General features: G+C 39.9%; 1 protein-coding gene across 2 annotated transcripts; it reads left to right on the top strand.

Moving 5' to 3' along the window:
• The first annotated feature begins 8724 nt into the window (after positions 1-8724).
• On the top strand, positions 8725-13492 carry LOC119738467. Of its 2 annotated transcripts, none has more exons than XM_038213371.1 (7): positions 8725-8896; positions 10090-10164; positions 10493-10522; positions 10663-10782; positions 11398-11424; positions 11565-11684; positions 12479-12829. In XM_038213371.1, the coding sequence occupies exons 2-7, from the start codon at positions 10095-10097 to the stop codon at positions 12487-12489; spliced, it is 378 nt and encodes a 125-aa protein (XP_038069299.1). In that variant the 5' UTR covers positions 8725-8896; positions 10090-10094; the 3' UTR covers positions 12490-12829. The 2 variants fall into 2 exon arrangements, with proteins under 2 accessions (XP_038069299.1, XP_038069300.1); XM_038213372.1 differs by lacking the exon at positions 12479-12829 and adding an exon at positions 13128-13492 and having other exon boundaries at positions 8750-8896.
• The last annotated feature ends 826 nt before the right edge of the window (positions 13493-14318 follow it).

The raw sequence follows: 14318 nt of genomic DNA, 5'->3' as shown, positions 1-14318 counted from the left end.
CTCAGTGAGTTAGTTCGTCAGTCACTCGGTCGGGGAGGGAGCTAGTTAGTCAGTGAGTGAGGCGGTCATTCAATCAACTCGGGGAGTTAGTTCGTCAGTCACTCGGTCAATTAGGGAGCTAGTTAGTCAGTGAGTGAGGCGGTCATTCAATCAACTCAGTGAGTTAGTTCGTCAGTCACTCGGTCAATTAGGGAGCTAGTTATTTAGTGAGTGAGGCGGTCATTCAATCAACTCAGTGAGTTAGTTCGTCAGTCACTCGGTCAATCAGGGAGCTAGTTAGTCAGTGTACCTATATCATTCAAGCATGCGCAAAGAGGACTATAGATTTCCTTTCTCAGAGACGAGTACAGCAAATAACCGCATGTTTGCCTTTTTAGCTTCATGCATAAATTATGAAAAAAAATGGCATGATTTTTTCTTGTTGTTGGTCTTCATTTCAGATTCCAAAAATACCAACAGCAATGGGATGGTGAATCACAAATTTTCTGATTACCATTTTAAATCTGAAGCTAATCAGAATTTCAATCTATAGGAATTAGCAATTAACAACACTTGATAGGTTGTAACGATTGTGAAGCTATTAACTGGTTTTTTTCTGACACAATCTCCTATGGAAAATATTTCCTTGCTATGCCATTACTTCAAAACTTGCTGACATCTGTTTTCATTTACAAGACATAATATTGTAAAGAGTTCCAAAAAAACTGACCTGTAGGTCAAGGCCACTGGAAGAAAATAAAAAAAAATAATGCTATATATGATCTGAACTAAATACAACCATGAACAGTCATTCTGTGTGGTGGGTCTTAATTAATTCAATATCATAACGCTTTGTAACCTTGCTCTTGATTGCTGTTGAATAAAACGATTTTGTGTATCAGTTTTTGCGAGTGAATTATCTATTTACAACGTGCTATTTTTCCTGGTTAGTTGTTATTTTTACTTTTGAACAAAATTTTCATTTAAACTAAAAAGAAAACAAACAAGTAGAAATGTGAACACTACTTAACGGCAAGACTACTAAAGCAACAAGGGTATAACAGCCTCGGCCCTCCCACTCCGGACGTAGACGTTCATGTTGTTATTTTTCTTTATCACCCAAAAAGATTTTGCTTCTTATACATAATTTTAAAAATTCTCCAGCATTACAAGGTGTTCACCAGAGGCAAAACTTCTTTTCCGGTCAAGGAAAATGCAAGGAAAGCAAGGAAAATGCATCTTTGATTGTTGCGATGACTGCAGCAGAAATATAGACTCTGTCCTTCATGCAAAGATTATTATATAATAGATTATGCAAATATGGCGCACATGGCCGATCGAAATCTCGCCAGCAACCCGAACAGCTGATATGTGATTCGTGTTGTTGCTAAATCGGCTGGAACTGGCTTCGGGCCATAGCCGAGAAAAGTGGGGAAAACAGACAGACAGGGCGGGCAGGCGAGGGGTTAAAAGAGAAAGTAGAAGTTGGGATGAACATTTTAAAAATGTTCTTTCGATATCAGGTTCTATTCAAATTACAAACCACACACACGTAAAATCCAACACTAAATTGTTTAAATTTGTCTTGAAATACGCAAACAGTTGACCGATTTGCAACAGAAATATAATGGCAGTGACTGATGGGATCCAATTTAAGGGACCTCATTTTCTAGAGGAGGGCACTCAACTGTTTTTACAATTTCAACGCTCCTTTTAGCCCCCCCCCCCTAAATTCTAAGAAGGTGGGGGATTCACGGGGGAGGGGCATAGGCCATGAGTGGGGGTAGGCCTTACATACGCCACTAGAAAACTCTTGATATACAAAATTGTCGTTTGAATGCCTTGTTGCTGGGTAGGCATATCTACAAAGCAAAATACTTAAACTATAATTTTTTTTTAAATTTTAATATGTTATTGCGAAGATGAAGTAGCCAAAAGCAGTTAAAGGTGTATTTCGAGTGTGACCCCGAAAACAAGATGTCATTTTCTATTGCTGTTTTCCTAGCAACATGAAAGTTATTCACTTTTGAACGAGACATCGAACGAGGTTTAGTCCACCAGGTTTAGTTATGGAATTATTTCTTCACAAATTTCTCAGCAATACAAATTGTTGACAAGAGGCAAAGCTTTTTTTCAGTCGGTCGTTTCAAGGTTGGGGGTCATTTGACGCCAGAGGGCGCTTTTCCTCTTTTGCTCATCTGAGTTTCTATAATTAATATTTTACAAATGTAATTGTTGAGAGAAGGGGGATCATGAATCGAGTATTAGTCGTCCTCTTTTGGTTTAACGAGATATAGGACTTCAGCGAATTCTCCGCAGTCCAAATTCAATTGATAGTCGTGTAGTACCGGTATAGGACAACTCTATTTTTTACAAGTTCCGTTTACAGCTGCTTATGATTAATCAAAACCCTGCCCTCTTTCCAGAAGATATTATGATCTTTGCGAATTGATGATTCCAAACATATCAAATAACTTTTCCTGCTTGTATTATCTGTTCATCGCCAAATATTTAGCTAAAATATTAAGCCTAAACATGAAGTGTCTTTTCGTTCTTATATGGAACGGAGTCCTAAACTGCACTATTGCAATTCATTTTTTCCCGACATAAAGTATTTCAAAATGACTATCGCCAAAGATTGTATATATAGTACGGCAGATATGTGGAGGGATTGAGCCTTTGATGATACAAGAATGGCATTTGGCGCACAAACAGAGTATGTTATAAGAAAGATAGCGGCTACCGAGCATAGGGTCATCGCAGATATGTCGTTTGAAAAAAATATAGGTAGAATAACAAGCAATGGCCGTCATTTTGAAAATGGGGGCGTTGTTCAACCGGATGATCATGGGTACTATAAGATAATAGGTGGCGCTTTTCAGGGCGGCACAATAGGCGAGTTCGGTATTCCAACTACGTATGTGCACATCAAGATTTGCCGAATTTTCTTACGGGAAAAAAATCATTATATGCGCGCAAAAGCATAGCGGGGTACCAGCAAATTTGAAGAGAGCATCGTGCTATAAAGTTTTAATATTTTGAAGAAAAAAAACCTTTAGAAAGCAAAGTGTTTTAGGTGTCTTGTGTATGAAAATGATCTTTGCGAACGAAAGTTCCATCTCTTTTCGATTGCCAGAAAAAAAATTGCACAGAATAAGACCGATTACTTCACAGGTGTCGTGTGTCCCCTCTCCCTGAAAGCAGTGACGAGAATCTGGCAAATGAGTTCTGCTGTTCCTTCACTGAGAAGATCCAGAAGATTCGCCAAGGTTTCAAGCGTGTTACTACTGATTTGCCGCATGAGGAAGAGCTCTGTGCCTCACATCACCTCACATCATTTCAGCCAGTTACAGAAAATGATGTGTCTAACATTCTCAGTAAATCATCATCTAAATCCTGCGAATTAGATCCAATTCCATCATCCCTGTTTAAGAAATGCTCAGCTTCCCTTGTGCCAGTTTTCACTGGCATCATTAATGACAGTTTACTGTTTGGTGATGTACCGGATGATATGAAAGTTGCTCAGATACGACCTCTTTTAAAGAAGCCGCATCTAAACAAATAGGAAATGAAGAATTACAGACCAGTCTCGAATCTTTCCCTTTTGAGTAAACCCCTTGAGAGGGTAGTCTTAATGCAACTCTCATCTTTCTTAATTGAGAACAATCTACATGACCCGCATCAATCTGCCTTCCGTGCTAATCACAGCGTCGAGTCTGCCACCCTCAAAATCCAAAATGACCTGTTGCAGGCTATGGACAAGCGCAGGATATCATTGCTCGTGTTGCTCGACCTATCAGCAGCTTTTCATACAGTTGACCATCCCACATTATTCAGCCGCCTCAACACTCGTATTGGGATAGATGGAGTTGCATTAGACTGGTTTAAATCATACCTTAATGACCGATCTCAATTTGTCCGGGTCAATGATTCAAGTTCATCTACTGTCTCTCTTGATTTTGGGCTACCTCAAGGATCAGTCCTAGGGCCCGTCTTGTTCTCTCTGTATACAATGCCACTTGGTGAAATCATTCGAAAGCATGGTATATGCTATCATTGTTATGCAGATGATACCCAATTATATATGTCAGTAGACCCTCAACAACACAAGGTTGATTCAGCAATCCAGCAGATGGAAACATGCATTGATGACGTACGTTCTTGGATGACTCACAACTGGCTCAAATTCAACGATGAAAAGACCGAATTTATCATCATAGGTTCAAAGCAGCAATCGTGCAAAGTTCATGTTCCATCCATAAGGGTTGGTGATTCAACCATCATGCCATCAAATCAAGTCAGAAATCTTGGTATTATCTTTGATTCATCTCTATCCATGGAACATCACCTTACATCAATCTCTAGATCAGTCTGCATGTCGATCCGTAACATCGGACACATACGAAAATATCTTGACAAACACACAACTGAAATACTTGTTCACGCTTTCATCACATCCAAAATTGACATGGGCAATTCACTATTGTATGGCATTAACCTAAATCAACTAAACCGTTTGCAGCGACTACAAAACATCAGTGCCAGACTAATCTCTCTCACTAGTAAACATTCTCACATCACTCCTGTACTAGCAGATCTCCACTGGCTTCCAGTATCATACAGAATTAAATACAAACTTGGCCTATTCGTTTACAAAATCCTCCACAACAATGCGCCGGAGTATCTCATCGATCTCATCAACCCGTACTCAACAGCACGCACCGGACTTCGCTCCAGTGAGCTCATGATGCTTCATGAGCCCAGGACCTCCACTCTGTGGGGTGACAGATCCTTTGCTGCAGCGTCAACCCGAGTTTGGAACCAACTCCCTCTGGCTATCAAATCATCTCCATCCATCACAACATTTAAGACAAACATAAAATTTCACCTGTACAAACAAGCTTACTCTCACAACACACAATCTTAACTTGACTTTCTCCTCGAGCGCCATGAGCGCCTATTTTTGGCGGATACCGGCGCTTTACAAATGTTCTTTTATTATTATTATTATTATTATTATTAATTAGTTACCACGACCCTCATAGCCTTGTGTGCATTTATCTGCCCCTGTTATCCTGCAAAAAAAAAATCCAATCTTGCTGGGCACTAAAAAAAAAAGCCCGCTGGTGACAAAAAAGGCACTTGTTTACAAAATAAGGGCACTTGCGTAAAAAAGAAGGGCACTCTTTACAAAATATATTTTTTTGGGGAGGGGTAGAGTCCCCCCCCCCCCGTGTTATGATTATGAATTTTTGCTGACACACACTGCCAGCAATAATTACAAGCAAAGTAACGACGTGTTCGAGGGCACTGGTTTTCATAAACTCACTAGAATGGATTACCTCGTAATTGGATATGGTGCTTGTTAATCAATAACGATCTAATTTATGAGGGTCCCTGTTCAATGAAAGATTATTAGACAGTGACAATGGAACGGCAGCCTAATTATCTTTTTGCATCCGTTCCACGAGTTTTCTTGGATGCAAATTGATGAAAATATACCAAAATCTCCCAGGCATGGGAAATAGGGGGATACGGATGTAATACATTGTGTAAGAGTGAACTTTTTTGGTCCATTTAGGCCGCTTGTATTTCAGTGTATTTCATTGTATTTAAGGCCGCTTTATTTGCACGACTTTTTGCACAAATAGACCCGCCCGTTCAGCAGACTTGTTTACGTTCTGTATATTATCGATTATGATCGGGGCAGGGACCAATCCTCCCGGCGTGAACTGAATTATTGTCGGATTACAAATATTTTGAAATGTGTACATTATTTATTCCTTCCCTACACATCGGCTACATTCGTCCTTTGATTTCTATTTCTCAAAATGGAAAATGCTTGTCTTTCTAGGGACAAAACACAGCAATACGAATCTGCTTGTTTTGTAAAGGGACGAGGTGAACTCAACATTAGCAATGAAAACGCATCTTTCATTGATTAATTTTGTTGTGATGACTGCAGCAGAAATATAGACTCTGTTCTTCATGCAAAGATTGTTATAATAGATTATGTAAATATGGCACACATGGCCGATCGAAATCTTGCCAGCAACTCGCACAGACATTTGATTCGTGTTGTTGCTAAATCTGCTGGAACTGGGTTCGGGCCATAGCCGAGGGGGGGGGGGGGAACAGACAGGGCGGGCGAGGGGTTAAAAGAGAAAGTAGAAGTTCGAATGAACTTTTATTTTTTCTTGAGATATCAGGTTTAATTCAAATTACAAACCACACACACTATCCAACACTAAATTGTTTAATATGTCTTGAAATGCGCAAACAGTTGACAGATTTGCAACAGAAATACAATAGGAGTGACTGATGCATCGATGGGGATCCAATTGGACCTCATTTTCTGGAGGAGGGCACTCAACTGTTTTTACAATATCAACGCTCCTTTTAGCCCCCCCCCCCCTAAATTCTAAGAAGGTGAGGGGGGGGGGATTCACGGGGGAGGGGCATAGGCCATGAGTGGGGGTAAGCCTTAGATACGCCACTAGAAAACTCTTGATATACAAAATTGTCGTTTGAATGCCTTGTTGCTGGGTAGGCATATCTACAAAACAAAATACTTAAAAAGTTTTTTTTAATTTTAATATGTTATTGCGAAGATGAAGTAGCCAAAAGCAGTTACAGGTGTATTTCGAGTGTGACCCCTTAAAAGATTTAACTTTCAATTGCTGTATTCCTTGCGACACCATAAGTTATTCAATTTCGAATGAGACATCGAACGAAGAAGTCTACCGAGGTTTAGTTATTGAATTATTTCTGTTAAAAAATTGAATTATTTGCTGCTCGATAATGATTCGGCTTTTGGAGGGCGTTTTCATTTACACGCAAAACAGAAACGTCCATTTGCGAGGGCTGCAGACTCCTCAAATCGGGAGAAAAAAAAATCCCTGATATCAGTAAGGCCAAAAAAAAAGTCTCCGGTTTCTGGTATGGAGCTATAGTGGTGCGGCGACGCGGCTTTTTTTTTTTTTTACCTGACTTTTTTGCTCCAAATGTCGGCTGATGACTGCAAATGGTGCCTGACTAAACTTAGTGCAAATATATGGGAGTCCAGAGAGGCCACATAAAGCTTATTCTCGATCATAACCCCATCTAAAAACACGTTAAAATCGTGCAGCAGCAGTATTCCAGTCAAACCAGTGAGTTTGGCGGTTTTGAGACATCATCTTTCATTGAAAGAAAAAACTTTTTCATTTTGCCGACGCGCATGGCTACGGCGACGCGTGCGCATACCAGAAACCGGAGACTTTGGGGGGGGGGCCTAATTCAAAGTTTGTTAGAGCACGAGCATACTTTTTTAACTCGAATATTATTTTGTACGTTCATATATTCTCTCGCGCCCTATTCATTTTGTTTCAATCACTTGTTTTAATGAATGGTTCAAATTCTACTTTAGGAAATAAAAAGAGGACTTTACCCATGCAGTCAAATAATTACAAGGCTTTGTAGATTATCATGCATGGATAAAGCCGACGCCAAGTGAAGATCCCAGGGATCCAAAGCGTCTTGGATGATGTACCAGCAGGTTTCTCCCCTGAAATGATAAGGGAACTAATTACTGCATTGGAATTTTTGTCCTTGCATTTTATAATGCGGGATAGCGAAAAAAAAGGATATTTTCACTTGTGTAGGGCCGGGGGGTGGAGAACAAGATAGTCCAGGTCATTTTATGCTGTTTATTTTTGTGGATTTTTGACAAAACTGGGCCTTTAAATGTCAGATCCGTGCTCTATGATACGTCTCCGTTTACAGTTCAACAGCACCCCAAGTGTCAAGTAATCATAGCTGCCTCTGGACAAAATTCCGGCGACGTTCATGCCGATGGGATTGGGAAGGGTTCGGGGTGATTCGAAGAAAACGGGAAATGGTGTAAAAATGATGAAACACCGGGCGCGGTTCCAGAGGGGGGTTTGGGGGTCAAACGGGATTACACAAAACGGTGGAGGGGGGGGGGGGGGTCTCAACTGAATATTTAGTGTAAAATACTTTGTTTTAATATTAACTGTAAAGTCGAAAAGATTAATTTTGAGTTACTGATTTCATGGTAAATATTTCCAAATTACCTTTTACTGATAAGAATAATTATAGGAAATGACATTTAATCGACTCTTGTGATAGAGAAGACGTGTCTTTTCATTACACAATATCAAGATTAAATTGTAATTTTGTTCTTTGCCTCTGATAGCCCAACACAGGAACCGGGTGTATGCATGTCATCAAAGGTCTCAAATTGGGGGGGGGGGGGGGGGGGCCGGCCGGCCGTCCAAACTAAAAATATCCACAGGTTCTGCAGGAGTTGCAGTTATTTCCAAAAATAAATATGAAAATGAGGTAACGTATCTGTTTGTTCTTAACAAGAGTATTTGAAAAACTTAACTTTAAGGAATGCTGATGATCGCTTCATTGTTTTTTGAATAGTTTATTGTTTATTTTGTCATTTCTTGGACGGAAAGTTAAGTTTTTTGATGAGTCATCAACCAAGAAACCACGATCTATAGGCTAATCCATTAAGCCCCGCCCACTGAACACGTGGGCAACAACACGTGACCCCATCCAATGCCACACTGCATGTTCCAGCTCGTGCGTCAAACGCACGCGCACGCATGGCGGACTTTAGTGCACGCATGTCAATATTTAATCGCAGCTGTAACTGGTCAAGAAATCGTGTCAATGGATCGGTGTTTCAATGGAGTTCACATCTTATAATTTTCAGCCAATCACGAACGTCTGCTGATTCTCCTCACACGCTATCGGTCCTTCGATACCACTATCGTAAGCTCTGCACCGTCCATTTACATCCAAAAAGTATAAAAAGTCTGTTTCGTTCTTCAAATAGTCATTCCGGCGATTGTCGTCAACTAGCAAGCTTATCTCTACTTCAGGAGCACAACAGCATCAACTTCATGTAAGTAGCTTACTTTGTCAGTATTTTCAATCCATCGTCGAAATCCGCCCTACCTTTCACGGCTAAAACGACGCGACAGCTTGCATTGTGTTAGCTTATCTGTATAAGATGCCAAAACGTTCGTCTTACAGGCCTGTCACGACCAATACACGACTCCATAAGAATTACCAGTAGGTAACTGGTTCGTTCAAGTGGTTTCAACTGGTTCCTGTTGATTCCATCAGAATGACCAGTTATTACTCGGTCGTTCAACTGGTTTCAACTGGTTCCTGCTTATTCCATCAGAACTACGTACAGTTATTATTGGTTTGTTCAGTTGGTTTCAACTGGTTCCTGCTGATTCCATCAGAACTACCAGTTATAACTGGTTTGTTCGGTTGGTTTCAACCGGTTTCTGTTGATTCTATCCGAATTACCATCTGCCTTTATCCGAGTTAACTCGGGGAAGCTATTCGAACGAATTCATTTAGGGAATAGACCCTAGACATGATGACGTCACGATTTGCTAACGCGCGCTTTCCTATGGGTGCCAGTTCTGGACGAGCTCTATTTTAAGCCATCGTGAGAATAATGCACCCGCGAGTACGGTGGTAGGTTTTCCACGTTCCCGCCGTCCTCCGAGTCTGCTAGTCACCGCTGATCTCGTTCATGTTCGCTGCAAAGCTAGATTGTGAAAAGTCCATCCTCTGCAACATTAAATTACATTTGCACGCACCGGCGAGTGTCTGCGTACAAAATCCGTCCAATATGAGAGCACGAAGAAAATTTGAGTTGACCTGCGCGCACAGCGATGGATGGATTTTGGTACCTTTCGGGGATTTCGTCAGCTTTTGCACCGTGTACTAGGTGATTCAGTTTCCATTGTGAACATGTATTAAGTCACAAGTGTATTTACGTTGATCGTTAACCTGATATTCGTTCAGTCCTATAGCTCTCTTTAAATCATTTGATTTGACGCCATAGATGCTGGAGTCGCGTTTTCGGAATTTGTAGATCAAGATATCTGCAGATACAGATTTCAATTTATCTTGTTAACCACCAGCTAAACTGAGTCATTACACCTCTGGCATTATCATGATTAAGACAACATGGCAGGAAAACCCATTGATGCCCGATGCATGCAGGTATATGGAACTAGTACCGTTCTTGTTGTGTATATTTGTATTATTCTGGGTTACCGTATCTTTATGCAGTCAAGATGAAGGCTTATATCTGCTTGGTCGTTCTGGTGTGCCTGGGCTCTGTCCTCGCGGCCGAAACTAACGAAGGTAACATTTTCTTTCTATTTCTCGTTTTTGTTTTTGTTTTTGTTTTTGTTTCGCCGCTTTGAATGCGGGCAAGTTAAACCACGATGGCCTTGGTGAAAGGCTATGGTCGCTGCTGATTGTAGATGAGCAAAATGGAACGAACAAAATTAAAGCAAAACTTACAAACTGAATTCGAAAATCTATAGCACCCCGTGGAAGTTGTGAAAATTCTACCTTAATTCAATAAAGATCCTTGTTTTCTGTGTAAGAAATTTTCTGTGTAATATCTAGCGTTACAATTTGTTATCCAAATGGACGCACTGAACTTTCTTTCTTGCTTTCTTTTCAGCCGACGAGTTTGGTGTCAAACAATATTTTTGTAAGTTTCTGCAGTTGATTTCTTCTTAATTTTCCTGTTAATCAGATTTAATGTTCACATTCAACACGCTTCCAATGTACCGATGCATTGTATAATATTGCGATGAACTTCATATTTCAATCCGATTGCTTTATTCTCAGTCTGTGACATCAATAATCAATGGCCGTACCAGTGCCCTCCCGGCTCGATCTGTGTGCCAGCACCCACTCCCACGGGGGGCAAGTGCGCGGCTTTTAAGAAGAGAATGGCAAATGTTGAAGGTAAATTTCACTTCTCCCGAAAAATTGACTTAACAGTCGTTATAGGGGTGTTATTGTTACCAAGACGTAAATTTCCGATAATTATTCAATATTAATATGAGGATTTTTTTTTGGGGGGGGATGTTTTGTTTCAAAACTGGGATTTACTGTAATTGACTTACCTTGAAGCCAATGGAACCCTATTTTAAAATAGAATCATTGGAAAGCAACAGTGTGTCCCGTTTCCTTTATAAAGAGCACGGGGCACGCATCTGTAACGCAGTGAACATAAAAGGTGAACAGTCAACATCTTCCCGCTTCATTGCTCTTCAGTTGACAAGTTGGGGCAGCTCAAGCGGAGTAGTTTCTCGGCTTATTTTCCTCTTTTTTGAAGTATGTTCCTTTAAACGGATGCAGCTCAGTTGAACCACATCCATATTTAGCATCAATATACAATCCACCAATCGGACCAGTAGTAAAGTATTGACACGTTTTAGTGGCCATTCGACCTTACCTTAATAAAGGTCCTTGTAATTATCTGTGTAAGATTTAGTGTTGACATTTTTTTTCATCCAAACCGACGCACTGATCAGGAATAAAATGTACTTCCCTCTCTCTTTCTTCCTTTCTTTTCAGCCGACGAGTTTGGTGTCAAACAAGATCGTAAGTTTTTGCAATTGATTTCTTCTTAATTTTCCTGTTAATCAGATTTAATGTTCACATTCAACACACTTCCAATGTGCCAATGCATTGTATAATATTGCGATTAACTTCATATTTCAATCCGATTGCTTTATTCTCAGTCTGTGACATCAATAATCAATTGCCGTACCAGTGCCCTCCCGGCTGGCTCTGTGTGCCAGCACCCACTCCCACGGGGGGCGAGTGCATACGTTTTAAGAAGAGAATGGCAAATGTTGAAGGTAAATTTCACTTCTCCCGAAATATTGACATAGCAGTCTTTATAGGGGTGTTTTTGTTACCAAGACGTAAATTTCCGATAATTATTCAATATCAATATGAGGATTTTTTTTTGGGGGGGGGATGTTTCAAAAATGGGATTTACTGTAATTGACTCACCTTGAAGCCAATGGAACCCTATTTTAAAATAGAATCACTGGAAAGCAACAGTGTGTCCCGTTTCCTTTATAAAGAGCACGGGGCACGCATCTGTAACGCAGTGAACATAAAAAGTGAACAGTCAACATGTTCTCAGTCTCATTGCTCTTCAGTTGACAAGTCTGTTTGTTTAAGTTTGTATCAATATAGTCTGAAACATGTATTCCCCCTGCTAATTCGTGTTTCATCCCGAAAGTAGATTTTTTTTCAATTGCTATTTTCCCTCGAGTATAAAACAAAGACACACCGAAATCAACCGACGTTTAGTTTATTGAATTATTGCTTTAACAAATTCGACTTATTTAGGACCCGACAATAACTCGGTTCCATAAAGCTCAATTAAATTAAGTTTAATATAGCTCTATGGTCGCAGCTGATTGTAGATGAGCAAAATGGAAAGAACAAAATTAAAGCAAAATTTACAAACTGAATTCAAAAATCTATAGCACCCCGTGGAAGTTGTGGAAATTCTACCTTAATTCAATAAACCTCCTTGTTTTCTGTGTAAGAAATTTTCTGTGTAAGATCTATAGCGTTAAAATTTGTTATCCAAAATGACGCACTGAACTTTCTTTTTTTTCTTCTCATTGCTCTTCAGTTGACAAGTAGGGGGCTGCTCAAGCAGAGAAGTTTCCAGGATTATTTTTCTCTTTTTGAAGCTATTATTCCCTTTAACGGATGCAGCTAAGTTGAACGACCCTTATTTAGCACTGAAGTACTGACACGTTTTAGTGGACATTGAAATGAACGAAAAAGCCAACGTAAAAGTGGAATATCTTCTGCATGCATTCCACCCATCGGACCAGTCGAGTACGTTTCCGTGGACATTCGACCTTAATTCAATCAAGATTGCTGTAATTTTCAGTGTAAAATCTAGCGTTAATACCGTTTTTTTCATACAAACGGACACACTGACCAAGAATAAAATAATTTCGCCCCCTCTCTTTCCTTTCAGCCGACGAGGTTGCTGTGAAGCAATATCCAATATCCAGTTCTTAAAGCTGTATTCCCCGAGCTAATTCGTGTTTCACCCCGAAAGTAGATTTTTTATTTCAATTGCCATTTTCCCTCGAGTATAAAACAAAGACACACTGAAATCAAGTGACGTTTACTTTATTGAATTATTGCTTTAACAAATTCGACTCATTTGCGGCCCGACAATAAGTCGGTTCCATAGAGCTAAACCAATACCGAAAAAGTGATTTTATTTTCCTCATTTATTGTTTTGTTTTTGGTCTTCATTTCAGAGTCCTAAATGCCAACAGCCTCGGGATGGTGAAGTCGCAATTGATTAATTATTACGGTGAAGGGTTTAAGTTGTATTGTCTTTGCCTTGTTCGAGTTAAATGAGACTTTTTAAATTAACATGTAGTTGAAATTCCTCCCAAAGGAAGAAACTGTTGACAAAGCTATACTACCATGAGTAAATGACACATTGTCAAAATTACCATTTTAATCTGATCCTAATCTGAATCTTTATCTGGAAATGAATATTAACAACACCCGATGGGTGTCACGATTGTGATGCTACCACTGCGAGTTTTTCTGACACAATTTGCTATGGGAAATGTTTCCTTTGCATCGCATTCATGTATCATTTTGTGTTGTTATTAATAAGCCAATGAGGCCTTCCTTTTAACCCAAAAGGGCCGGGGCGGAATCCACCCCGCCCCCTCAACTTTTTCCGCGATAGCCTTGAATTTTTTTTTCGCGAGACGAGCTGTTCTGACTTTTTAGCCTCGAGTCTTGCGCATCTCTTGATTCCAAAAACATAAAATTCGGACCACGGGTTGCCACGCAGCGAAACTGAATATCCCCATATACGTATAGTGTACACAAAAAAGCAGAATTACTATTCGTACATATGAATAATTAATTAGCCATAATTCCAAAATCCTTTGACCTATAGTCATAACATTTCTTGGGTATGTTTATGATAAGTTGTTCTATGCGTGTTCCAAGTTTCATAATTGTTCGTCACTCGATGGCTGAGATCTTAGAGAGATGTTTGATTCCGGCTGGGAGATGGTCAAAATAACCCGGCCCTTTTAGGGTTAAACTTGCGATGTAGGCTAATGGAAAATCATACGCTAATATCTGAACTAAACAAACGCATGAAAGTCATTCTAGGTGGTGGGTTTTAATTCGTTCAAATGTAATCACATTTAAGATTTCTGTTGAATAAATGCTGGTGGCATGGTATGAGCTCCTGCGACTAAAGTTATCTCGTTGTAGCCTGGGTTTTTATTGGTCACATATAAATATGTCCTTTTAAATAATTGTAGAAACTGTAGAAGTTAGCAAAGTTGCCGTTGTTGTGTAAAGCCAACCGAGCAATGTACTAACTGAGCTGGCTGGAGCATGAAATATGTGGCTTTGATCGCCATCTTCAAGCATAATTTGTTCGCCTGTAAAATGTTGTCTATTCAGTCTAAAAA

Source organism: Patiria miniata, unplaced genomic scaffold (genome assembly GCF_015706575.1).
Source record: "Patiria miniata isolate m_02_andy unplaced genomic scaffold, ASM1570657v1 HiC_scaffold_3, whole genome shotgun sequence".
NCBI lineage: Eukaryota > Metazoa > Echinodermata > Asteroidea > Valvatida > Asterinidae > Patiria > Patiria miniata.
This window is presented reverse-complemented; position numbering and strand designations above follow the sequence as displayed.

Coding starts and splice junctions, on each gene's coding strand:
- LOC119738467 (XM_038213371.1), top strand. CDS start 10,095: ATGAAGGCTTATATCTGCTTGGTCGTTCTGGTGTGCCTGGGCTCTGTC. Junction 10,523..10,662: donor TGGTGTCAAACAATATTTTT/GTAAGTTTCTGC, acceptor CTTTATTCTCAG/TCTGTGACATCAATAATCAA. Junction 10,783..11,397: donor GAGAATGGCAAATGTTGAAG/GTAAATTTCACT, acceptor CTTTCTTTTCAG/CCGACGAGTTTGGTGTCAAA.